At 36.8% G+C, this 14290-nt stretch overlaps 1 protein-coding gene across 1 annotated transcript in view; it reads left to right on the forward strand.

Annotated features, from left to right (window-relative positions):
• Positions 1 to 14290, forward strand: part of Lar (tyrosine-protein phosphatase Lar) — a 119499-nt gene that overhangs the window by 54583 nt on the left and 50626 nt on the right. The window contains exons 8-14 of the mRNA XM_068381781.1: positions 2382 to 2581; positions 4540 to 4649; positions 4783 to 4975; positions 8052 to 8247; positions 8836 to 9009; positions 11299 to 11436; positions 11584 to 11727. Coding sequence (XP_068237882.1) covers positions 2382 to 2581; positions 4540 to 4649; positions 4783 to 4975; positions 8052 to 8247; positions 8836 to 9009; positions 11299 to 11436; positions 11584 to 11727 — 1155 coding nt within the window. The remainder of the gene's footprint in view (positions 1 to 2381; positions 2582 to 4539; positions 4650 to 4782; positions 4976 to 8051; positions 8248 to 8835; positions 9010 to 11298; positions 11437 to 11583; positions 11728 to 14290) is intronic.

The raw sequence follows: 14290 nt of genomic DNA on the forward strand, positions 1-14290 counted from the left end.
CTCTCTCTCTCTCTCTCTCTCTCTCTCTCTCTCTCTCTCTCTCTCTCTCTCTCTCTCTCTCTCTCATGCACAACTATGATTTTTGTCAGGGATTTAGTGTTTTGATATGTTATATTGGTCATACTGTACTTTCATAGGTATTGAATATATTGGTAAATTGAATTTAAATAATCCTTTACAAAGACATATTCTAGAATTGAATAATCTTTTACGTTGGCATTCTCATGCAATTACTAATTTTTTTCATGTTAACCTGCCGAAAAGAAAACTGATCATTATTTGTATGATGTGATTTAAATTAATCATGTTATTTGTATGATGTGATTTAAATTAATCATGTTATTTATATGAGCCACACCTGATGTTCATATTGATTCTTTCTTGCAGCCTTGGTTATATCCAATTTTACCCCTACAACTAAAATAAGTCCCATTTTATTTATTTCCAATAGGCTATAAAGTAATAAGACAATCTAGGGACTAATTGCCTTAACAATGCCTTTGTCCTCAATCTGCATTGCTGTTGGATTGATTGGCAGGCCCCATATTCCAGATTGTTCTGTCATTTAGGTTTATAGTGCTTTTAGAAATTTCTACTTCTAGATGTGTTAGCAATTACTGCATCAATTATTCGAGGAAACTGTTTGCGGGTGATTGTGATCGGTGTTCTCTGCGTCTCTTGTTGGGGACAGCATTGTGATTTAGGTAATGTCTGTAAGTAATGCAAAGGCCTTTCTTTTCCTGTAATGAAAAAGTATTTTTCTTGGTGGCTGATCAAATTAAAATTTCAAGGAATAAAAAGAACCTTGCTTTTAGCTCAGGAGGAAATCCAAAGAAGACTACAGTAGTCTAGATGATTATAATAAAGATGATGATAATACTGTAACTACTCTCCAGCATTGAACTCCGATAAACCACTCGACGAGTCTAGTTTTATTTGTGACGAGCTTCAAAAGCTCTTAAATGAAATATAGAAAGGCCAGGAAGTCTTTGTTTAATGGCAATAATTCTGAACTAACCTCCCCTATTTTTAACCCTAACCTAAATTTTCAAATTTTGTTTAGTGCTTCTAGTGTTCCATTCAGTAAGAATTCTGATGGTGCATAGTGCATTACATATTTGAGATCCTATCATAGAGCCTTGAGTTCTTTTAATTCTTAGCCTTGTTTCAAAACCTCTTTACACTGTAATCCTAGCCACCAACTAGATTGTTAGGCAGAGGACAGAGTTGGTAATTTGGATCTTAATATCCCTCTACTCTCTGAATGAAGCTCTAAAGTATCCTCTTATTTCATATGAGGATGGCGTGGCACATTGTATGATTCCCTTAGAAAATAATGTATCTGCTCAATTGTTGATGAAGCCTTCTGCCAATGTTTTCAATTGGATGTTACCCAATCCTTTAGTATGTAACAATTTAATATCCTTCCTTCAATCCTACATTAATGGTAATAGATATAAATTTGTGGGTAATGAAGACGGAAGCATTCTTAAAATACATAATTCTTTGCTGTTTCTGCAGTAGAGGTTATGTATAACCTTATAGAGGAGAAATTTAGGTGAAACCATTTCAGATCGAGCTTCCAGGGCAGTGTGGGTATTGTGCTTAAAATATGGAACAAATATCTACATCAATGGTTGGGACTATCTGAGAAGCAGAAACATTCATTGAGTACTTCCCAATTTGGGTCCTGTTGTGGATGTGAATAGCGTTGATAAAGAAATAACTCGCGTGAATACTAGATATTATTGATGCTTTGAAATCTATTTCTAGAGGTACTCCTGTTTTTCTCTTTTAAGACCGGTATTGGATTTATATAAATAGGTAACTTAGGAATAAGATATTTAGGGAAATAATCTGGAGTTTTGTATTTCAAACTTTAGTTTGAGGTGGTTTGTTACCAAAGGTTAGACAATAGGTAAGTCTTGAATGCTAGTTAACGTTATTATTATATGAAAACTTTAAATGACCTATTCTCTTACCTTCACTAGTAACGCATCTCCATCAGAGATAGTCAGCAAGATGATAAAGGGATGTTCACAGATATAAATGTTATTTTGTAATGATAATTTATTTTTATTTCTTTGCTTGTCTAATGTTCATATACATGCCCACCTTACTTCCCACTGATTAGTGGTGTTAAGAGGAAAGGGACTAGTTTTGATTTGAAACTGAAGACAAAGGTTCTGTTTAGTGCCCAAGCATCACTTCTGGCCCTTCCCAGTTAGATTGTCTCATTACTTTACTAGAGACCTATATCTATTGCAAGGGAAGGAAACAGGAAAATTTTTGATTTTAGGGGTAACGTCAACATAACGTAGCAACATGAACATCAGGTGAGCATAGTAATGACAAATTTTATCGTAATGAAATTTTTCCAGGGTGCTGCTGTTATGCCCAGTGTGCCTTACACTGTTCAAAATGGTGATGCTACCAAGTATACAGTTGTAGATTTACGTCCAGATACAGAGTATGAAGTTCAGGTATCGGCTATTACTCGCAAAGGTGATGGTGCTCGATCTGCTGAAGAAACTGTCCGTATGCCGGGAGGTGTGCCAAACAAACCTGTACTTCTTGTCAAGTAAGTAAAGCATTTACTATGTCTTGTAGTTGTTGCAAAGTTAGGTTCTTTATTAGTGTTACTTTTTATGCAATACTGTACTGCATTCAATACAGTCACATGCTTAGAAACATTGGTTGGGTGGGTTCAGATGTGCTTTACCTGATGTGAGGTGCTTAGATACTATTTAATCTTCCAAATATCACAGCCTGCCTAGCCTATTCTGAACATCCTCAGAATACCAGTCTTACGCTGAGAAAATATATCTAAAATTAAGTAAATTTTACTATCAAATATTTTAAATTTTATAATCAATTGATGAATAATTTTCATTGCTGTTGTATGAACTTAACTTTATGTAAAAGATTTAGTTTGATAATTGTATCTAGGGAAGTGTCTGTTCTGAATACATTACAGTATACAACATAACTTGTTAAAGTGTTTTACCTACCTAAAGGATTAGCAAGGCCATAGAGCTTGAAAGTTTTCACTGGTAATTAAGAATTTGGGGATGTATCTAAGTATGTAATTTATTTTGTAATATACAACATACCATGTTATCTACTCAAAATTTGAAGTTCTCTTTAGGTAAAAATCATGTTAAGTTTTAAGTACTACATTAATCAAGTGTCTTGCTTTTATGCTGAGGATAATGACCTCATGTGTTTTGCTTATCAATTTCATTTTGTTTGCATCAAAAGTGTTTGGCTATTGGACCATAAAAATGCAATGCAAGATTTTTTACTCAGATATAGAGAGTAAAAGGATCCAAAGTTCTAGAAAGAAATGTAGGTTTAACCTGTTATAAGGAAGTCATCTGGAATAAGGTTGCCAGACCCATGCCCTTCACCATGTTGATTGTGACCCATTATAGATTTTTTACTACGGTATTACGTACATAATTCTATGACAACATGAAGGAAAAGTCATAGAGTTGACTTGAGAATTGTACAGACATAATATTACTTGGTATTTCATAGTTTAGTGTTTAGTAGGAATCTGATTGAGGAAGTATGACAAGGGGTTAACTGGGAAAAGTAACATGATGGGGTACATAAATGATTTGTGGACGAGTCATGAATTATGGAAAAATTGTGGGACAAGTTTCAAAAGATTAGGGATTTAAAAATATTGCATGCACGGACCCAGAAATAGGTAACGATAAATTTATAAATAAATAATGCAAATTATGCTGAGGATGATTAGTGTATAATATTTATTGACAGTTTGAAACTTAAAATAATGGAAACAAAGCATACAGTACTTAATATTAGAATATCTAAAAGATGAGTGACTGGCTTGGTGTAAAGCGGGTTGTGAGGTCTTGACAACGTATCATCTGTTGATGGTGTGAAATAGTAAATCAAAGATAGGACATTTGATGTACTGTACAAAATTGTTAAGAAAATGGTTGAGTGTATAGTGGTTGACATTTTTAAATAGTGTTTATTGAGGATGGTGATGGTAAACTGCAAAGACTAGTAGAAAGAGCTTTAAAGTGTTTGAAAGTGGAGAAAGGTGAGAGTAAATGTAAGCGTGCTTAATGCTGTATGAATGAATTAACACCAGCAAAGTAAAGTGATCACTGTTAATGGATAGTATAATACTAAAATTGGTTAATTTGTTATTGGCAACCAAGTGTCTTTTTCAAGCTAAATTTTGCACTTTAAGGTATATGATAGTAAATTATGGAAAGTAATATAATAGAAAATCAAAAGGGCACAATATACTGCCAAATATTTCCAACATTGTTGTGAAAGCATTGGAATGTTAACACTTACAAATGGCATGACTTCATATGATACCATTAGAATCAAAGAGGATTTAGAATGGTATGTAGCAAGGTTTAATTTTAAAGTAAAGTAAAAATATTGAAATTTTGGTCCCTGAAAGTACAGTACTCTACATTTTCTTTATATATGATTTCTCGTTGTTAAATTGTATAGTATTGTAGTTTGATTTTTTTTTCTTTTTTGCAGTGGCACTGTAGACAAGTTTTCTGGTAAACTTGCTGTTCATGTTGAATGGATACCACCAACAGAAACTTATGGTGAAATCATGGGTTATCGTCTAGAATATGGACCAAAAGGTTAGTCATGTTCGAATGTTCTTACCGATAATTTATGAAAATTAATATCTAAAATTTCATGCAGTATAATTTGTTAGGTATAGATGATTTTTATTGTTGACAGATGTATCAGTAGTTTGGTCTTAATCAACAGGTGGGAGTATGTCTACTATCACTCTTGAAGGCCAATCAATGCTTCAGAAGACACTGAATCAGTTACAGAGGGGAATAGAGTACGAGATAAGAGTTTCAGCACGTAATCATATTAGTTATGGTCAGCAAGCTGTGAAATACTATACCACACCAGAAGCTGCCCCATCAGGTCCACCTGCAAACATAACATATAGGTTAGTAGAATGTTATCTTTGTAGTTCTTTAATAACTATGCATACATTTTATGCTCAAACCTCTCAGGTTTTGCGCTGCTAATGTAGCACCAGTGAACATCATCAGTTAAGTTCACATGGTTACTAGTGAAATAAAGAAAACCATGCTATATTTTATATTTACTTATACTGCATTTACTTATTGAATGTTTAAACTGCTATGGTAAACAAATATGTTGACCTTCATCCCGTCTCTTTATTGGTATGGTTTATCACTTACCAATTAGTGTTTACTGAAATTAATCAAGAGCTTGTTATTCTATCTTATCCATTGAATCCTCCAGTTGAGAAAGGCTATGCTATATTCTCCAACATATTACAGTGTCCTTTATATTTTGTCAAATTTTGATATGGTGTTAGTAGACAAGGTACTGTATACTATTCGGTCTTCAGTGCTTGTCCAATTATAGTGCTGACTTCATGAGAAGTTTAGTACACATTTAAGAACTGTGTATGTTACAGTTCTTGTAAATTAAATATTTTTTGAAAGATTTCTTAATTTCGATGAGCATTTTGGCCTTTCTTGATTTGGAAATTTTCAGTCACTTTAACATCCTTACAAAAAAAAAAAATCTCATAATTTTTAACTTCTATTACATTCTTATCCTTTACAATCAAGTTGACTTTAGAACCCAGTCATGTTGGCTGATCCAGAATACCATGTGATTTTAATGCTCTGTTGTGTTCAGGAGTGTTTATTTTCATCAGATAAAGCATTAACATAAAATATTCAGAGGTCATAGTTTCTTTGCACTACTGTACATTTGTGTACATAATTTTTTTTATTAACTTTTTTTTAACATATGACCTGTTACCTTCATGTTTTGTGCTAGAACTAACTTCTATAATGTATGTCATTTGTACATGAAAATCTAATGTATATTCAGAAAGCTTTTCTCTGGATGCACTTTTCAGTAAACTTATTGAGTATGGAGAAAAGATAAAAAAGGCAATATACTGCAAAATATAAGCTACAAGTTGTAGCTAAAGCTGGAAAAACCAACAATGTTCAAGCTACTGTACTATTTGGCATTGGGGAAAGCTGTCTAAAACTGGAGAAAAAAAAGAAATATTCTTAACTCTATGCACAAAGCGCGGATTGCCTTTAATATACAGTAATACAGCAGAGGCCACAGATTTGTAAGCCTATTTTCTTTGCAGTTAAAAGTGGATTCACTAGAGTCGTCCTGCTGTTTGTGGAACTCTAAACTTGTTTATCACAAAAAGGAGGAAATGTTTACAGATCCAGTTTCAACCAATTTTGTAATTGGGCATCCACTTTCCATGTTAAAGGATCTGGAATAGATGAGCTAAACACCTCTATCTATTATTGAGCAATGTTGCAAACACGTTGACTTTTGGTTCTCTTCCAAATCTTCACACCACTAATGGGTTAAGATAATTTGATAATCATTTTTAATTTTAAACTAATCAACTAAGAGGTTTGATAGCATTGGATTGAAGATGTAATGAACAGATGATGTAGAGAAATGTGTGTGGGGATGAAAAGGCACACAGAATTGTAGCAGACTTTGATGGTTGTGGATAGTTTGTTGTACCTGTACTTTTAATTGACCCTTTTTTATTTTGGGGGATGAAATAGTGATAGGAAGCTTTACTTGACTATAGGTACCCATAATTTTGCATTCCATATTAAGATTTTGTTTTATCTTGTTTCAAATTCATACAAAACCTGGAATGTCTCCTTTGATTTTCTCAAATCAAATTCTGTGTTCAGCATCTTTACAATCTTCCATCTCTTCTTCTGTGGATGGCCAAATAAGTTCCTCTCATTTTGATTTTTGTCAACTCGCCTCTGTTTTCTTTATATGTACTGTATGATGAAATAGTCATTTAATATATCTAGCATTCCATTGCCGCTTTTGTTTAGTTGTCTGTGCATTTTCCTGAGATTGCCATCAAATTGCAGGAAGCTTCTTGAAATTGTTCAAAGCCTCATTCCTCAGTCCTCCTATAGGCATTGAATGTTTGAAGCTGTAATTCATCCATCCCCACTTTAATGAATATGAGAGCATTAATAATTGAAAGCTTTTCCCCAGCAGTCCAATGCGATCATGTCTGGTTCTGCTTCAATACCATCCTGATCATAAGGTGGTTTTAATGGACTTTATGATGCCTTGGTCTAGAGGCTGCATAAAGTAATTACTGTTATTGCATTTTCACCTGCCTACTGGGAGCAACTGGTAATCTTTATTCTTATTTGTAATGGAGTGTCCAAGGAATTTGTGTAGTTGTATGAGTAAGTTTAGTTTTAAATTTTGAAGTTTAATCTTTGTTGTATAACCTATATTCCAATGAATAAATGAATATGTTGCAATTTAAAATTTCTACTCTTTAATGCTCAATAAAAATATATAAATTCTCGTAGGATGGGTGGGTGTAATGCATTCAAAGTACCTCACACAATACAGTGTATGCAGTACTTGCATTTCTTTGCATCATCTCTTCTGATCCTTACTGCACCTGTTTATTAGGCTTGTACTTTACCTCCATTTCCTCTTCAATCTTCCCTTCCAACCTCTCTTAGCTTTTAAATTTTAAGTACAATGTTATTGATTTCTATCATACTCCTTGCCACAGAATGGCCTCCCTGGCCCAAGTGATTTAAATTCTATAAATCTACCTATTCTAGCCTGCAAAACTTATTGATAGTAGTAGTTGTGGATTTTGTACCTTATATTCAAGAGCAAATCTTATAGAAATGTTGCTTAATTGTTCTAATGGCTTTCATCCTGTTTGGATCTTATATATTTTGGGGGGCTGACATCTCCATCTCATTAAAGGTACATATGTTGTATGAAAGTGTTTGGAGTCCCATGAGGGTTGAATTTAATTGCTAAATTTTCTCTCTCGTTACTTGGTACAAATATGAAATTATATCCTTGGTACCCTGGTCTTCTTTTGTAATGTTGTGATGTCATTTATTTGAGTGTGAACATTTAAGTTTTAAGGATACTAGAGTTACAAATGTTAATCATCGTTTAGCCTATATTTAATTCAAGCTTTTCATTTCCAGATTCCAAACCCCAGGCACCATCGTGTTTTCATGGGACTCTCCAACTGCAAATGATAGGAATGGTGTTATAATAAACTATGATGTCGAGTTCTATAAGAATGTTGTGCTCAACACTGACTTCAAACATGTTAAGAATACTACTGAGGGCAGGATTGTTTTTGATGGACTTGAAGAGAATATGGATTATACATTTAAGGTAAGGGTTTCAATTTTTAATATTCTTGGTTAATGATTATTGAGTATTGTTATGACATTAAAAGACTTGGCTGCTGCTACCCAAGCTTTATTCAATTTAAACTTCAGTAGATTATTCCCTGAAACAACCATGAACATAATTAGCAGACCCCATAATAAATGTAATACAAACTATGTTAGATCCTCAAAGTAAAACTAATTAAACCAAATAGATACAAATGGAATAAACAAAAGGAAATACAAAAGAAACAGAGAATTACTTGATAAGTTGCTTTGACTGTCCCTCCATCAGGTAAGTAAACAAAGTATGAAAAGATCACCAGACAAAAGGTTCAGAGTGAGGCATGAAAGAGCAAAAGGACAAAACAATATTATAACAAGTATACAGTACTGTATCTCATAATTACTATTTCTATTATTGTTGTATTTTGATTGTTGTCTGGTAATTTTGACATTATAACAGGAAGGATGTTCAGCACTCAAATATATTTGATATTGAAGTATTCAATTAAGTTATACAATGCTATTGTTGTAAATTCTGTATCTTGATGTGTTTGTGCAAGTATTATGATTCATTAAATCCTTTTAGGTAAGAGCATGGACAACAAAGGGGCCTGGACCTTATAGCGATCTCTTACACCTACACACTGAACCTGATCTTGTTCGTGCCCCCATGAATCTTCAAGGCCTTGCAACTTCAGAATCGTCTATTGAGATTTGGTGGGAACCTGTACCATCCCGGGGAAAAGTTGTTGGATACAAGGTAAAATTGTCTTGCTATTATGTAAAACGTTTTCTGTATTTAGTTGTTTTTCTGATAGTGTCAGTTCCTACCATTATCTTTATTAATGTGCCAAAAATATTGGTATAGTAGCGTACTATAAACTTTTTGGCTATGTTTGATAAAATTCTCTTTAAAATTTTGAAACAAAAACTTTCTGTAATTCCCCATAACATGAATTATTTGCAAAAATTGCTTACAAAAGGCATCCTTATTTTACTGACAAACCAGATGCAGACATTTTTGCTCCAATTAATATAGTAGAGTAATTCCATAATTTTACAAAGGATGTTGAAGTAAGTACAGTATACAGTACTTATCTTTGAAATAGAAAAGATACACATTGTAAATTAAAATCATCCTCAGAAGGATACGGACATCTCCTCAAAGCAGTACGGTTTTTAAAGTTCGTTGCAGGAAACTGTTGATATCTGCCTTTAGTTTTCATCCTTTACCTTTATTTTTTATCCTCTTGGCTGCAACTTCTTTTATCTTTGTCTTGCTCTAGTTTTCCTTGAATTAAGAATGTATCCTTCAGGTGAGTCATATCAGGATACAAAATTGTGATTTTGTGATTGAACAGATTAATAATAAGGTCATACAGTAATACGTAATACTGCTGTACTTGGTTTACTAGGGAAGGTGTATGATGGGATTTTAATGATTTGTATGGCAAAAATAGTGCTGGGTTAGGCACGGAAATATATTAGCGGATAAAGTGTACAGGTTTTGTGAGATGTTTCAATTTAAAGGAAAATCACATTGTGACATGTACTCTACCTGTACCTAGTGAAAGATTTCGAAGGCAACAGTATTTATTTGCCTACAAAACTTTTTAGTTTCACTCATAAATGTTGTTTACTTTCTTTACCTGTATATGCGTGGAATAACTTTCATATGCTTTTACTGAAGCAAATTTGTGAAACAATGCTTTGATGAACAACAATTTTTTTTTTCTTTTTTATAAAGTGTTTATCACTTGCTTAAATTATAATTATATTATTGAATGGTCGTAGTGTTTTGCTTATCTACTGGTTTTCTGTTTTATTAAAGGAAATCTTTACATTGTGAAAAGACAAATGCTCTTTAATTGCATAAAAATACGCTGTGCACATAAAGACAAGTACTCTACTGTCCAAATTCTCGACTAGCCACATTCAGTACTGTATGGGTGCATGTGAATGCTGTGTGCTAAATGACCAAATGTGATCATGTGTGTTTCTTCCAGATTTCATAGCCAGTTTAAAGAAAATACATTTAATGTTACTGTACTTCAAAACTGACAGGTTAATTACACAATGTTGGCTCAAACATGAATTGTACATTTCAACTCAGTTTAGTGATATTGTAACTTATTCTACTAGGTCACAAAATTTAGAATGCAATCCAGTGTTACAATTTGAATTCTTTTTAGTACAAAGTTATTACACATAGTGCAGAACTTCCCAGTACAGTGCTCTATTCCCCAACATTCCATCTATTCAAGCAACCCTAGGTATATAAAAAGTTGATAGTTATTTTTTTTTAATAACTGGAATACAGTACTTAGAAGAGAATTCTTGTGGATGATAACCTTGTCAGTAGAAGACATTTGTTCTACCCTGTTATATGTTTTGTATTAGGAACACAATGTATCCTTCCCCAAAAATCTCAAGTATTCATTTTTCACCATGAACTGAAAAGGAACTATGACTCTGCTCATGTTACTGAATAGATTGTCTGTAATAGTTGCAATATGTCTAATGTATGACTATAATACTCTATAATTCTATCACAGTTTGATTTTCATATAGATTGAGTTATATATGCTAACATTGCTCAGCTTCAAAATACTGCTTCCAAACATAAACAACATAGTTAATGAAATTCACTGAATTTATAGTACTTGTATTGCTCTCTACATGAGATGATTTATTATTGTGGTTTTGTGTTTAAATATTCACATCGCCAATTTTTATCGGTTTAGCCTAGCTAGGATAGCTTAGGTTATACAGTAACTGTTTTTTGTCATAATGTAGTCCAAAAATTTTTCACATAGTCATTCAGTTATATAAAATTAGATCAAATAAACTGAATGTTTTAATTTTGGTTTGTCCATTGTAATTATGAGTTTATAATATATGACAATTCTGTTCCCAATTTCTTCACTTTTCATCACTCCATTAGCTCTTGTTACTCTTAGGAGAGGGATTATAGTACTGTATTTGAAAAATGACAGTGTGAACATTATAACTATTGTACCCTTTTAACTATTTAATTGAAATGTTGCAGGTGTTTTACACTATGGCTCCAACTCCTGACTTGGACCTCTGGAATCAGATTAGTGTTCCTGTAACTCATTCTGCAGAATTACAAAATTTAGAACGCCATGCGGAGTATGCTATTGCTGTAGCTGCAAGGACTAACACGGTAAGAGAGAACTTTTCTCGCTCTTCTCATATTTTGGACATTTTATATTGATAGTATGTTTTGTTTTGTTGCATATATTAATAACTTGCTAAAAAAAAAGTGAGTTAGGTATGAGTGTTTGTTGTCTAATCATGTTAGTTTTCACAGGGTTTGGGACGATTATCTACCATGCTTCCTGTACGAGTGAAGCCAGTTGATGTGCCAATGTACTTGCGTGCACACCATGTTACAACACATTCTGCTAACCTGACTTGGGGACCACCAATTCAGCTCAACCCAAAACACTTTAAAGTAAGTAATATCAATCAAGTACTGAATTGAGAAATACATACAGAATTGAGATTAAGAAATACTTGTGTTTCAGTGTGAACTTTTCATAAGGTGGAGTCTTTTTGAATACTTAATATTGAATACAGTAGTATGATTGTTCCATGAAAAAAATATGTTAAAAAACGAATATTTTATCCCCATATATCTGCACATTGAAAAATCAATATTAGTAGAGGTCAAGTGCATATTTTTTTTTGGGGGGGGGTATTTTTTTCACTTCAATTACATTACTTCAATGAACCTTCACTGGTGTTTATATTATGTATACTGTTTTTGGAAACTTGGTTTGTTCCAACACGAATACTTACCTCGAACTACTTTCTTAGGAGTTACCTGTAATCTCCTCTCTACCGACCAGAGTTTTGTGTAGGGTACCCTCAATCCTTTTTCTATGGAGGCCTACCTCGGCATTAAAGAATGTGCCCCGAGGGTAGGGTTAGCGCTAGGTCGATGTCCGCTTGGGTCGAAATCTCCAGTAAGTTCTCTGGTCGCAACGTGTCAACACGTCGATCTCGTTCTCTATCGATCCTTTGTGTGCGTTGTGTGTGTCCCACGTGTTTCCCGCGTGGTAACTTGTGTTTCCTGTGTACTGTTCCCGGGTGTTCCTGTGTGTTCACCTTCCACCCTTGTGCTTACCCAGTGTATTCCTTGATTCCCTGCGTGCCTGTGTCTTGCGTTTGTGCAGTATGGAGCAAATCCGCCGTTGTCCTGGGCCGAGAGCCAGTAAATCGTGTGGAGCGTTCCTCTCCAAGCCTGAAGTGGACCCTCACTCCCTTTGCTCCTCCTGTAGGGGAAAGATTTTTTCGTCATCAGATACATGCCCCGAGTGTGTAGGTTGGAGTGATATCCAGTGGGTACGTTACGGAACTAAGAAGAGAAAATCGTCGAAACGTTCCCCCAGGAAGGCTAGCGTTACTTCGCCGCTACCATCACCCAGTGAACGGTCTGACGGGGCCTCTGTTATGCCGTCCCCTACACAGAGTAGGGGCCGAGGTAAGTCTGTCGTGGAGAAAGAACAGTGCGATCTTCCCCAAGAATCTAGTGAGTGTGCAGGTGGGGGTTGCGGGTCCTTCTAGGGCTAGTGAAGAGCCCAGCAGTGCGTCCGGAGAATCAGCCCTTGTGCTCGGGGGCACGTGTCCTCCGATGACCCCTTGTGGGGTAGTAACGTTGTGTCTGTGTCTTCGCCCCCTTCATGGGCCTGTGTTTCAGGGTCTTCGGCAGGCGGCGACAACCAGGGTAAGTTAGGTTCTACGGGGAGTGATGCCTTCGGTTGGAAGCTTCCGAAGACACCAGGTAGGTCCCCGTTGTGAATGGAAGAGGGCCTGGATCCCTGGTTTCCTAGCGTTGGGCGTCAATCATCGTTCCCGACCCCTCTCACGGAAGTCCCCGAAGAATTCCTTCAACCGTCTACCTCGGGCACTCAACGAGTCACGAAGTCCTCCGCGGTCCCCGCTCCCGCCCGCCGTGCGGTAAGTGCAGTGTCGTCGGGTTCTTCAGAGGAGTATTACTCGTCGGGGGAAGACGCCAGGAGAAAACGTCGCCGTCAGACAGAGCGGTCCAGGAGCAGGCGTTCTCGTTCAAGGTCGCGCTCCAGATACAGCAGGAAACGCTCCCGCTCTCCGAGACGTAGGTACAGAAGGAGTAGGTCACCGGATGGCGATTGGGGCTTCGTACCCCGTGAGACAGGGGTATGTTATTCCCCGGACCTCCGGTCCAAGGAGTTCTCGCCAAGGATACCTTCCTCCAAACACGGTTTTGACTCTCGCAAGCAAGTTCGCGAGAAGGACTCTAAAGGCAGGCATAAGACCTCGAAGCCTCCGGTTCACCCCGCCCAGCGGGGGGAAACGCGCTTCCTTTCGGGCAGCCTGGCCGAACCAGCCCAGCTGGTGCGGCCTTCGGGTCGGAAGGAACGGTTCCCGCTGTCGGGTCAGCCCACGGGAACCGCGTCCTCGTCCCCCAGAGACCTTGAGCGGACGAGAGTCCTCGCTGAGTCGACGATGCCTGCGTTAACCCCTGCCCCCGGTGCGGACGCCTCTGCCGAAGAAGTCCAGTACTGTACCTCGGTAGGGCGGCGCCCCTGGCTCCAAGAACAAGACGTCCGGTGGGTGTGCCCGGCGACCCGGCTCCCCGGTCTCAAGCCGAGCCCTCGGCTGACGGTAGGGAGGGTTCCCCAACGGAGGACTCGACCTATAGAAGGGTGATTGGCCTTATCAGAAGGCACCATAAGATTGAGGAACCTGCAGCTACTGACGAAGACTACTGGAGATCCAGCCTTATACGGCTAATGCAGGCCCCTACCCAACCTAAGACCTCTCTAGCTCTTCCTCTAGCTCGAGATCTGGTCCTAGGGCAAGAATATGTTGACAAAGTGGTGGCTAGTAATGCCGAGGCCCCCAAAACTCAGAGTTCTTCAAAATTGCTCCAGGGTCTCAAGACTGAGGACAAGGTATATGTATCGGAAGGGCGTCGTCCAGGCCCCTGTAAGGTAGAGCCTTCCCTTGACATCCTGAGTCAGGGCGTCTCG

This window comes from Palaemon carinicauda, chromosome 10, assembly GCF_036898095.1.
Source record: "Palaemon carinicauda isolate YSFRI2023 chromosome 10, ASM3689809v2, whole genome shotgun sequence".
Classification (NCBI taxonomy): domain Eukaryota; kingdom Metazoa; phylum Arthropoda; class Malacostraca; order Decapoda; family Palaemonidae; genus Palaemon; species Palaemon carinicauda.